The sequence below is a fragment of the Peromyscus leucopus genome, chromosome 9 (genome assembly GCF_004664715.2).
Source record: "Peromyscus leucopus breed LL Stock chromosome 9, UCI_PerLeu_2.1, whole genome shotgun sequence".
In the NCBI taxonomy this organism is placed as follows: Eukaryota; Metazoa; Chordata; class Mammalia; order Rodentia; family Cricetidae; genus Peromyscus; species Peromyscus leucopus.
In genome coordinates, this window is record NC_051070.1 from 63,978,737 (window position 1) to 63,991,929 (window position 13,193).

Consider the following 13,193-nt stretch of genomic DNA (forward strand, 5'->3'; position numbering starts at 1 on the left):
TACATTCCCTGCTTAGGATTTTTTTTTTTTTTTTTTGAGGACTCAGGGAGGCAACTTGGTATTGACCTGTGGTTACAGTTAGTCCCGTCTTGCAGCTTGCTAAGCTCCTTGTCAGTTGTGCTATATTTGCTACTTGAGTAGGCCTCTCAGACTCCTGACATGCAGTCATTGATGGGCGGGTTAGTTTCAGCCAAGCCACACAGATCCGGTTAACTATAGAGTCCCTGAGGACGCCAGTAAAGACCATTGTTCGTTTTAGCCAGCAGAGGGCAGCATGTCCCAGAAGTTGAAGGAGAGGCCCCTTTGGAAGAGATACAATACACACTAACTTGAGCTTGTGTTCCACGGGATTCTGGAATGAAGGAGAAGAAAGGCAAGAAGTCACAGTTCTGCCCAACCCCCACTGCCGAGAGCCTGCGAACCATCGACAGGCAGGGGCATCGAGAGCCCCGAGGTCATTGGGCACTCGGGAGCCATGGAGATGAAGTCATCAGCGTGTATGGATTCTGAATGCAAAGCCAGGAGATGAAGCCAAGTGAGGGCAGAAGGTTAGGCATATCGTCACTGAGATGTAGGACTGGTGTGGACCGCATGGCGATCATCGCTGCTTGATAAAGTTCCAGCATTTCGACGTTCAGATCACACTTCTCCAGCAGTCTTTTCCTTTTCTTTTTAATGATTCCCACTATGTGTTGTGGGAGTTCCCTTATGCCTTTTCCTGTGGGAAATTTTGTGTGGGCTTTGAAGGGTGAAAATGTATAATATAGCAGCCCCTTTCAGTAATATATATAATTCTTGGAGAAAAAACTCCCTGCCACTGTGGAACCGTATGGTGTGATGACTTGCACACAGGAATCCCGTTGTGCCCTCCTGATTACACCAAGAACAGGAATGTTAGAGTTTTACTAGACACACCTGATTCCAGGGATGAAACGCCTACAATCCAGATGCAGAGCCTGAAGCCATTAAGGGCAAGAGTTCAGTTAATAAGCATAGAGAAATCAGAATGGTACGGTATAACGGGAAAAGAATAAGACATCAGGACCTTCCGCTTTGGTGGCGTATGTAGGGAACAGGCCCACATACTAAGACTAAGACACAAAGGGATGCGATTATGGAACAGCTCAGTGCTTATGCTGTATCGTGTCCCCTGAAGAATGAAAATGGGTTTAAATTGTAGTGGTGTGTCTGGTCCCCAGAGGAAGTCCTTTTCCCAAGGTCAGGCACTCAGATAAGGGTCCCCATGCCCTCAGGGGCTTGAGGAAAATTCCTGCTTGCTAAAAGCAGTCAATTTCCTTATCTCTGGCAGGAGGAACGTGTGGTCCTTCCATTGATGTAAGAGGGCCTTGGTGGAGCTACTGAATCTTTGGGAACAATAGGCATTTAGATACTTGCTGAACTTAGCTTTTGTCTCAGGAAAAATGCTGTAATAAAGTTAATGGCTGCTTTCATCCTTGAATCATTGAACCCGCTTTCAATCTTGTCTGTGACTAAACTATTGAGCATAAAAGGTGTGTGGCCTTTTTTTCAATAGAGGGGCAGCCAGCCTGATTCACGCTCAGATCATGTCAGTGTCCTCCTCCTCTTTCCAGACTCCACACCTCCTCTTTGGGGCCTGACCCCCACTGGAGCTGGACTCCAGCATAGGTTCAAAGAGTAGGAGGCCCGTGAGAGCTAAGAGAAGGTAGAGCTGAGACAAGAGGCTGCCTGTGGGTTGGGATGCGGCTGAGTTCGCAGAGTACCTCCCTAGCATGCACGAGGCCCCAGGTTCAAGCCTCAGGACGGCCAGTACTGCAATCTTCGCAGGGGGCAAGGAGAGAGGGTCAGAAGTTCATGCTTGTACCAAGCCACACAGGGAGTCTGAGGCCAGCTGTGGCATCCATGAGACTGTCAGAAAAGAAAGGCTCTTTCCATGTAGCTGGAAAGGGGCCCTGATGAGCACAGGACATGGCCCGCTGCAGAATGGGACCTGCTGCATCGGGCATCACTGAAGCTCTGAAGGCCTGGGAAAAGGATCTCAGGGGAGGTGGGAGGGCAGCGAGCGTGGCTTGTGGGGCTCCTCCGACTGAGAAGAGAGAACAGCGCGCGCGCTCACTTAACTAGTGTTGAGGGACAGAAGCAGGGTTTGGGGTTGGCAAGCTGAAGGAGGGAAGGGTTTTTTATGTGGGTTGCAGGGAGCTTAGTGAAGAGCAGAGGCTAATGGGGTCGTTTCGCGTGGGTGCCCCATTGCAACCGAGACAACCAGGGCTTAGACACAGAATCGGTGTGTGTGACATGGGATGAAGTGGCAGGACAGATAACAGAAGTTGGGAGGTTTGGTAGTTTGCATAGGAAATGTCTCTGTCAGGCCAGCAGTGTTAGGTGGGACTTCTGGGAAGTGACTGGATCATGAGGGTGCTGATCTCATCAATGGGTACATTGATGATAGAAACTGTAGGAGGTAGGATCTAATGAAGGAAGTAGGTCACTAAGGCATGCCCTGGAAGGATTTATGGTCCCAGCCTCTTCATAGCCTCCTCTGCTTCCTGCTACCAGGAGGGAGGCATTTTTCTTCCCTGTGTGTCCTTTTGATCATGTTTCTGTCTCACCACACACCTAGAAGCATGGGGCCAGACACATGGGGCCAAACTAGTTCTTTCTCTTTTAGTTGGTTTTCTCAGGGATTTTGTCACAGTGAGGGAAAGCTGACTGCACAGGGGGGGGGGGGGATGGGCCCACTGGTTTAAATCGAGCGTTTAGGATGATCGGCAAGCATAACAAAAGCACAGTCTGAGAGTCTGGAGGTGAGAGCTGAAGAAGTTGTGGTCTGGAACACATCTGTGCAGGAAGGCTTTCTAGAGAGGAGCCAAGAAGAGGATCAGAGTCCCCTAGAGGGTGGAGAAGCCAGGGACTAATGTGGGGACAAAGTACTTCCCCTAGTGCCGCTAGGATGGCATGAGCGACTAGCATGCGTGACCTTTCACGTGCTGGGATTGCTCCCAAGGAGAGAATCGTGGGTGGGCACAAACACTTTCATTAGGCTGATACTCACATTTACCTAAAGGTACACCAGAATCAGCTGGGGTTGTCTAGCCCGGGTGCGCGGAATAATACGTAGCATGAAGACGCATGTTAAATAGTATTAAATAACACAGCAAACACTCAAGAGATAAAATGGGTCACAAAGCAATGGATTCGGCTCAGGGATAGAGCACTTGTGTGGTGATACTTTGTTTGTGCTCTCACAAATGAAGCTCGCCTGGAGATCAGAGTGCGGAGCTAGCCACCAGAGGCCAGACAGTGGTGGCTCACACCTTTAACCCCAGCGCTTGGGAGGAGGAAAGGGGTCCCTGATATCTGGCTCCAGGTTTTTAGTATTAAGACCAATTAGAATTCGTGCTACACACTTGTCTAGCCTGTGCTCGGCCCTGGGTTCAGTGGCCTGCTCTGTAGACAAAAAGCATTTCAAGTCTGTGTTAACATTTTAAACAGCTTTATTACGATGTCACACACCCATTCCAACTAATAATTCAATGGTTTTAGTGTGTTCATTTGCAGATATCTGTGTTCAGTTGGGACCTCCAGCTCACCCCTGCATGATCCGAAAAGCCCCATTCCTGTCTCTCTCCAAACCCCACCTGCTCAGAGAACCTCCAAACAAAGGAAAGGTGCCCAAAAGTCCAGTTTCTCATTCTTGGTGGTTATCACAGCTTCCTCCTCCCCTAAAGTTTCCAGTTGCCCAAGTCCCCACCTAAAATGCTCAGCTTTTGACCATACTTGGGCACAAACCCAAGTTTGTGGAGAACAGGTCATCATCCCTCACCTACAACCTATAAAGTCTCCCTGCTTTAGTTTGAGGGGTGTGGCTTCTCCAGCATCTGTCTCTGGGACTGGAGAACTCACCCAGGAGTTGCTTTGCTCAAATAAACCTGTCGTTACGCCTTTTCAATTCGACTGGATCTGGCTTACTTTGATGGTGGAGAAACCTATTATGGGGGGTAGAAAAACCTATGAATGTGCAAGCACTACCATAATTAGTTCAAACATTTCTGTCACCTTAATGAGAAACTCCAACCTTTAGCTGTCTCCTCACACATCCCTGTCTCACACTCCATCCTCAAGCCTCAGGCAGTCAGGGAGCTTTCTGTCTCCAGACTCCTCTGTGCTGGACTTTCTATGTGAACAGATCATTTAGTGTTAGCTGCTGTGACTGGAATGGTTCTTCCAAAAGCTGGAAAAGGAGCACGTTGTTTGTTTTATCCTGGTCAGATTTGTTCTTATTTTATCCTTTCTCTCTTCCTTCCTTTTCTTTCTTTCAGTTTAGATGTCTGTCTGTTTTCTAATGAGAGCAAGAAAAGATGTGGTTTTGGGAGGGAGGGGAGGACCTGGGAGAGCAGAATCACTATTGGAATGTATTATACGATAAAAATCTAGAAGATATGATGCTTAGGTGGATGCTTAGGTGATGGGCTCTGCCTTCATGCACAGTGATGGTGTGTTGTTTGACCTCTGTTATCCTGTGTTGATGTAGTGGAGGGTCCTTACCAGATGTCGGTACCTTGACACTGAACTTCCCAGGATCTAGAACCATGAGCTGAAGCATTTCTGCTCCTTTCACATGACTGGAGCTCATATATTCTGTTACAGCATCAGGAAATGGGCAAAGACAATGATCTTTTGTGTCTGACTTCTTTCACTTAGTGCAGTGTTCTTGAGACTCTCACACAGTGTGGAATGGATCAGAGCATCATTTACTTCTGTGACTACATAGTTTCATTGTGTGGCTACAGCAGATTTTGTTCATTTATCAATATATCGCCCTCTTTCCAGCCTTCAGCTCTCATCAGAATACCTCTACAAACATTTACTTGTGTGAGTTCTGTATGTTTTCATTTCTCTTGCGTGTGCATCTGGGAGTGAAATTGCTGAGTCATATGATCAGCATGATCAGCACTGTGCTTCACTTATGGGGAACTGCTAGAATGATTTCCACGATTTCATACCCTCACCCATAGCATGAGTTTCAATTTCTCTGTATCTTTGTGTTACCTAACCATTTTGATTCTAGCCATTCTAGTGAGTATGAATTAGCGTCTCTGGTATTCTGGCTTATTTATTTGTTTGTTTGTTTGTGTTGTTTGAGGTTAGCCTGGCTTATTTATTTACTTACTTATTATTTATTTGAGTGTGTGTGTGTGTGTGTGTGTGTGTGTGTGTGTGTGTTGTTTGGGGTTAGCCTATAACTCACTATGTAGTCAAGGCTGGCCTCAAACCACAAATCAGACTTCTTTATCCTCTGTATTTCTATTTGTTTATTTGCCTATTAGTCATGATAGTTTGGGCCTGTGTTTAGCAACCTGGGCTGGGATCCTGGAGGAAGTGAACGGAGCCGCAGTGTTGGTGTCTCTCTACTTCCTGCCTCTGGATGCCGGGTGTCTTCCCTACCATGACTGACTATACCCTTTAACTGCGACCTCTCCCCTCCCCTGTCAAGAACAAAACAGAACACTCCCCCCAGCCCTTTTCTCCTAAAGTTGCTCTAGTAGAACACTTTATCCCAGCACCAGGGAAGGAAAGACAAAGCCAGGCTGCCCCAACTCCACAGTGCCCCTTGCTCCTTGACTGTTTTCAAAGGACAATGTTTAGGGGTAAGCATGATTGTAGGCACAGTCATCAGAGCCTCATCAGCAGAGGAACCTCATAGATGCTGGAAGGAGATCTGTCTCCTTTTCAATGATGTGCCACTGTGTATTGGCCTTGGGCGGTCAATAACACCCTTTTCGTCATAGGACACATCTTGCCTAGGAGTGCAACCATATATTTAGGGTTGTGGCAAAGGGCTTGAGTCTCTGGATTCAGCCAGACTTGAAACTGATCCTAGGAGCTCCCAGGTGTGTGTGTATATGTGTGTGCATGCCTATGTATGTATGCACGTATACATTTTTTCCCCTTTAGCTAATTTGAATTGTGTTTGTATGCCCTGCGACTTGAAAAGGTCCTGTCCTATTTGGGTCCCTTTTACCACTAGGATTTGGTGCTCCCGGGCTGAATGAAAAGACTGCTCTAAGATGACTTGGAGTGTAAACCCTTCATAGGTCGCAGAAGACTTAGCAAGGGGCAGGGATGTGCCGGCAAAGGCATTGCAGGGAAGGAATGAGTTAGTTTTAAGGGTGAGCCTGCAGGGTGGCAGAGGAGGGGAGGGTGGCGGGGAGCTACTTCTGGAGATGTGCACTCTGACAAGTTCAATAGTAAGCATGAGAAAGGCTGGAGGGGGAGCCTAGAGGTCCAGGCAGGTCGGGTGGGGGACTATGGGAGCCTGGATGAGCTGAGGTGCTGAGAGGGCAGAGCAAAGCTATTGCCTTATAGATTCAGTCTCTGCAAGGACAGAGAGAAACCAGGGATCAGCTAAGGTAGCGATTCTCAACCTGTGGGCCACATATCAGGTATCCCACATAGCAGATATTTATATAATGATTCCTAACAGTAGCAAAATTACAGTTAGGAAGTAGCAACAAGATAAGGAACTGTATTAAAGGGTCGCAGCGTTAGGAAGGTTGAGAACCACTGAGCTAAAGCATCTGGGTTGAAGACTCAGAGAACCGAAGTCACTGAAAACATGCAAAGAACTTGGAGAGGCAGAGGTGACGCCAGCTGTCTTGTGAACATGTCAGTCCTTTTTTTTTTGTTTCCTTCAAGGCAGCCTTCCTTCTTCCGTGCGGGCAGTTTCTTCTACACTAGATTTTGAGCAATCTGAGCAGGAGGTAGGTGTTCAGTACCAGCCTGAAGGGAGGGGTAGGACTGATTGATTGCCTTTGAGCACAGGTGTGTGGACAGGACCCCATAGCCAAACAAACCCCTTAGGACAAAAGGTGACCTCCTTGTGCCCAGGTAGGAGTGGCTCCAACTGAGCCTCTTACCCACCCACTTCAGGACAGAGAAGCAAATGTACCTGAGTGCCAAGAATGTCCTCTGAGTTGGAGAGATGCAGGCAACCTGGGAGCTGGCCTGGGTTGTTTGGCTACCTGGGAAGGGACAAGTGGAGATGCTCACAGCCCGACACAGGCTTCTCTGGGCTCTGGTTCTCTTGCAGTCTTTCTTCCCAGATTAGCCACTGTTTCGAGGGCAAACCTAGCCTCACTGCTGCCCCTGGCACCCCTCCAAGCTGAACCCCAAGGATGTCTTGTTTTATGGCAAACTGGCACACTTGCCTTCTGAGGTTGGTAGGGCCCCCATAGAGGAGACCCTTTCTTAGGGCCTCGCTAGGCAAGGGACAGCATCTGGCCTGCGGGGCTGGGGCCAGAGTGGGAGCCTTTCCCACGTGGAGGTTCAGGGGTGCTGTTCACTTTCTTTGCCCTGGCTGTACATTCCCTGGCTGCTGGCCACGTGCTCCACCTGGATTCAGATGGGCACAGCAAACGGACAGCTGGGTAAAGTTGCCATGCCTCAGTCAAGGTGAAGGTCACAGCTGGAGCTGCCAGGAGCAGGCCAGCCAGCTGTGGGTGTGCCCTTATTTTTCCTCCCACACCCCAGGCAATACAGAGGCTCATTCATCCAGGCAGGGCAGGGCATGGCCATGTGAATGTCACACTCTGTGCCTGCAGAAAGGGCAGAGGCTTTCTTCCTTCACAGAGACAACAGCCTACAGCCAGGGCTTTGCCCAACCTCTGGGTCCTGGGTCAAGAGGGTATGCTGGGCACACAGTGAGACTCTGGTCTGTGGTCAACTGCTTAGGCATGATGGTACTTTGTTTTTTTTGTCACTGTTTTTGTTTGCTTGATTGATAGGGTCTCGTGCATCCCAGGCTGGTCTTGAACTTGCTATGTAGTTGAGAATGACTTTGATTCTTCTGCCTCCATCTCCTGAGTGCCAGCATGCCTGTGGTTTCAGGCTTGCTAGGTAAACATACTACCAACTCAGTTATACCTCCTGCTTCCACACTCCCCTTTTGAGACAGGTCTTACTACCTAGGCCGGTCTAGAGTTCATGAGCTCAAATGATCCTCCTGCTTCAGCCTCTGGCTTAGTTAAGGGTGTAAGTACAGACATGGCCTATGGATGCCACTTTTCTAAATGTTAACCCATTTTGTGTAGTGATGGGGTTACCAAGCCTTTGGATGATGAGCTGTGGCCCACATGACGAGCATGACAATGTTGCATGTGAGCAGTGTTCTTTATTAAGTAGCACAATGTTATTCATTAAGCGGCGCTGTTTACCGTTTGAGAAAAGCCACAAGGTACAACAAAAACCACTATGAGAGTTTATTAAGGGAACAGAAGGGGTGTGCATAGGCCTACGGAATGACTGTGCAGGAAGAAAGGAGGGGAAATTGGAGGAATCTGCTTTTATAGGACCCACACACACATGCACATAGATTATGTGACCACACTATATGCAGTGCATGCTTCGAGGCATAGGACATAAGGCCCTCGGATGACTAAGCATCTTGCCTGGCTACTGGACAGCGCATGTGAGGTCATGTAGCTGGGGGAGTGGCTAGGAATTCTAACAAGCAGGCCTGAGAGGGTTCCAGATACATGGATATTAGCAGTTGTCTGGTAGGGCTGGATCTGGGTTTCTCTTTATGGGCCATGGGGGAAGGGCCTGCCTGGGAGGGGAGGCTGAAGCATGGCCTAGTGGAGACATTTTGTCTTCCAAGATTCAGACTTTGGGGTCAGAACTGGCCCTGATCCTGGTGCTACTGCTAGTTGCTTGACCAGGAGCAGGGCATCACTCTCTCTGAGGCTACATGTTCCCTGTCATGGGAGGTGTGGCTATGTCTGCATGGCCCAGCATAGGCAGGCATTAACTCTGCTATGCTTTCATCCTGGCAGCCACACACTGACATTCTCCATCCTTCAAAACTAAATCACACTCCGGTACATATCCACCTTCAGCCTCTTCAGTCACCTCAGGCAAACCAGCCTTCCCAAGTCTCGAATGCTTCAGACCTTTATCCAGTGGTGAGCTCTCAATATCCAAACCCTTCCTGAAGGAATGCCAGTGAGAAGATGGTGGCTATTCACAACACACATGCAAGCAAGCAGAAAAAGAAACAAAACGCTTAAAATGCTAATTGCCTCTGTTGGAATTACTAGCCATTCCCCATGGCCAAGCATGCGCTGGCAAGATGCTTAGTCATCCAGGGGTCTTACATCCTGTGTAATCCGTGCACTGCGTGGTCACGTAATTTGCGGAGTGATCATGTAATCTATGCGCATGTGCGGGGGAAGCCATAAAAAGCGGGTCATAGACCCCTCCCCCTCTCTCCTTGCAGGACCATTTCCATAGACCTAAGCACTCCCCTCTGTTCCTTCTCCTAATAAACTCTTACAGTGGGTTTTGTTGTGCCTTGCGGCTTTTCTCTTGGTAAACAGTGCCGCTTAATGAATAACACAGCGCCCCATAATAACTAACAGCCTCTAATACAATAAACTAGAGTGATCTCTGCAAGTAAAGCAACTTGTCTTTTCATACTCGAAACAGTTCATGGTGGAGAGTATTAGGGAAGAGGAAGGCGACCAGCAGGAGGAAGAGGGGGTGAAGGTGAGGGTCACAAATATAATACATGCGTGAGGATGTCGTAATTAAACCCATTATTTGGACAGTGAATACACACTAAAGAAAACAATTGTGGTCATTTTGAACTCTGTTCCCTTCACACTGTAGTCACTTCAGGGACTTGGGTGCTTTTCAGGTGCCACTGTGGCCACGGCAGCTGGGTCTGCTGCAAAAGGCTCACAACAGCCAGCATGGCTAGTGATGGAGACTTCGAGATGCTCACGTCATTCCCCAGAGGCACCACAGGGTGAGCAATGGCTGAGGCTTTGAGTCAGGAACATTTACAAGGGGCGTATGCTGCTTCCCAGCCTTTTCTCCAAGAACAGTCCTAACTTTGGGCAGATGCCTGGCTTTAGCCAAGAGCCTCATCCAAGAACATTGTGATCTCAATCTCCACTGGCTACTTTCCAGGACCCCGACACTGAGAACCTCCCAGGTCTCAGGAGGAGAACACCACATGAGAACAGCACAGAGCTCCCAACACCACGACCTTTCTCAGGTCACAGCCCTGATGACAGATAGAAAAGGGCAGAAATGGGGCCTCAGGTCACTCTGGGTGTGTGTGTGTGTCCCACCCTAGGTCTGGAACATTCTTACGACCTCCAGTCTGTAAATGGGAATGGTTCCTAAGTGAGGAGGCAGCCACAGGGAGACTTGGTACCTGCTGGCTGGTGCCTGGTCACGGGATGTAGATGAGGGTCTCAGTTGTGTTGCAGCGCACTACTGGGGTCTCAGTGTGGCCTTCGGGGTCTCCTGGTCTGGGGCCTTTCCGGTTTGGAGCCAGGACAAGAACCCAACTGCATGAATAAAGTGAGAGGACCGAGACCAACAGAGTGTGTGGTGCTCTTTATTCAGTCTTTCAATCGTGCTTCTCACTTACTGTGACCTTTCCCAAACTCAAGTGCCCCAGTATGAACGGTGACCTCTGTGAATGCACACGATGATGGTGAGCTCCAGTGCCCCGTCTTAGTGAATAGCTTACACACTCACGCCAACACCCGAGCTGCCTCACTGACTGCATCTCAGGCTCTACAGTTTTCTGCTGGGCAGGTACACAGCCATGACAAAAGGCATGCTGGCAAAGAGCCAATGCAAATCCAGAGAGAAGAAATGTTTCTAACTGAAATAAAATTAGAACATGGCCGTGTCTGTGTCCCAGGATGCTACAGAAACACATTTAAGAAGTTTTTCTCATCTCTTTTAATCAAATAAGCAAATCCAGAAAGGTCAAATTCTAAGGCACTCTGTACTATGAGGGAATATTATAAAAATAATCTGACTCCCGTGACTGACGAACGCAGGTCACCAGGGGCTACACGAAGCCAATACACCTGAACCCCAGTCAAGAGGCAAAGTGCCCTGCCTGGGGAGTCTCTGGGTGGAAAACCCACCGGAGACACTTATACTGGAGATCACACCTCCCTTCCTGTCTCGGGCTGGAGACTTATGCGGCCAAAGACAAGGAGGACAGCAGTCAAGGCCATGGGCTTCAGGATGTGAAGAGCAGATAAGCAATCGCAGTGCCACTGCCTAGGAAATAACGCTTTAAAATTCCATTTCGAGGTCTGAGGTCTGAAATCAAATCATGGACTTAAACAATTAATTCTTCTTTCCGTGCCCATTAATGGGACACAAATGAACACCTAAGTTATTTTAGCACACAAGAGGGTATCCGGGAGCAACATTTTTAGACTTTTTAGCTTCTCACTGAAGACACTGATGGGCAGTTACAGAATGACAGTTTACACAGAACAAACCGGACAAGAGAGCGAGCAGCTTTGGTCGTTTGAGAACTTTTTATGCATGAATCACTTCTCCCTCTAGCTCCATGGCTCATACTCACTGTGACCCCACCTCTCCAAACAGTCACCACAAGCATTCTTCCCGCGACGACAGACACTAATGAAATATCCCTACCCTCACTGACCCTCCCGATGGGCACACAGAACAGCGGTGACTCCACAGCCACCTGTTGGCAGTTCTCCTCTGAAAAGTCACACCCTATGGGTGTTCTCTGCCTCTGTGGCCTTTGTTGATCTCACCTGGTCCTCAGCTGCTGCCAGGCTAGCCATCTACAGCTGGAATGGGCATGGCCCTGGATCAGGCTTGGGACACAGAAGGGACAGTGGGCAGAACTGAGCACTGTTCCTCTGGAAGACAGGAGCCACCTACTGCAGCCAGGAGGCAGCAGGCGCGCGCGCGCGCGCACACACACACACACACACACACACACACACTCACACTCTGTAGCCGTCTCCTGTCTCTCTAGTGGCTGAAAAAGCCTGTCTAAATGAACACATACAGATAGGGTTCCCTACCCGTTCTGTCCCAAGAGACACCTGTGCTCCTTCTACTTGGTGGCCTGGGTGACCCAGGTCCAGCTCTGGAGTTACACTTGCTTTTATCAATGTTTAATATAATGGCTGATTCCACATAAGCAATCACAGACTTGATTACAATGAATATATTATTCTAGGTTGATTTTTTCCATTCAACTGTTTATATTCCATCTACTTTGAACAATCAATTGAGAGAACAGGCAGCTCCAAAGTCTTCCCAAGAATGGAGACTGTTGAAACGGCACTGTCCACTCTGGGCAAGGGAGACAAACGCTGTCAGGGCAGGGCCTGTCTTCACGGGGCTGCTTTCTTCAAGTCTCGAATCTGTTTAATCAGGTAGTTCTTCTCATCAGCGAACTGCTCATCATCTGTCCTTTCTTTCTGGAAGCTGCTCAGAAATTCAATGAGTTTGGGCTGATTTTTCAACAGAATCTCCACGATAGGCTGCGTTTTGTGAGGGCTGGCCACAAACACCTAAAACAGAGGGAAACGTTTGAGCAATGCCTTTCTGAGAGGATTCATATACAAGTGACAGGAACATGATCCATTAATCCTTGTTGCTCATTTCCCCCATCACCAGTCTTGGGGCGTCTGCTTCCTCAGCAGGGGCTAAGCGGCATAGGCTCCCCTGAGAATGCTATGGTCCCTGGGGTCCTTACGGCTCATGGTGGAGGGGTCTCTAGCACTATACCTGCAGTAACTCCACCCAAAGAAGGCCAGGGACCCATGTAGGCCAGGAAGAGGGTCCCCAGACTTCCACCCAGCAGGTCCCGAACCATAAGGTGGTGAGGATCAGGCCTCGGCCTCCTGCTTACATAGAATCTTAGGCTCCTCCTAGCCATTGGAACAAAGAAAGCACAAGGGTGATTAGTGAACACCTTGAGACAAGTGAAAAAGAAACTATGAGAAACAGCACTCAGGCAGGCAAATCGTGGTTCTAAAGACCTACATTCAGAAGAAAGCTAGGTTCACACTTTAAGGAACTAGGAAAAGCAGCGAATCAAAGGAGCAGAGATGGAGGAGAGCAAACCACAGACAGAGAATGACTAACACCAGAAACTGGCTCTTGAGACAACCACCTTGACAAGCCTCTGGCTAGGTAAGAGCTGGATTCTGGAAGCCGGGTGGCGGCGGCGCTCGCCTTTGATCCCAGTGTCCGGGAGGCAGAGCCAGATAGATCTCTGTGAGTTCGAGGCCAGCCTGATCTACAGAGTGAGATCCAGGACAGGCACCAAAACTACACAGAGAGACCCTGTCTCCAAAAAAAAAAAAAAAAAAAAAGGGCTGGAGAGAGCACCAACTGCTCTTCCAGAGGTC

At 48.8% G+C, this 13,193-nt stretch overlaps 1 protein-coding gene across 5 annotated transcripts in view; it reads right to left on the bottom strand.

The window, feature by feature from the left end:
* Window positions 1-10,368: 10,368 nt before the first annotated feature.
* Cab39l (calcium binding protein 39 like) overlaps window positions 10,369-13,193 on the bottom strand; it is a 120,501-nt gene continuing 117,676 nt past the window's right edge. For all 5 annotated transcript variants that reach the window (XM_028870379.1, XM_037208496.1, XM_037208495.1 and 2 more), the window contains one exon: window positions 10,369-12,350. In XM_028870379.1, coding sequence (XP_028726212.1) covers window positions 12,171-12,350 — 180 coding nt within the window. In that variant the 3' untranslated portion in view covers window positions 10,369-12,170. The remainder of the gene's footprint in view (window positions 12,351-13,193) is intronic.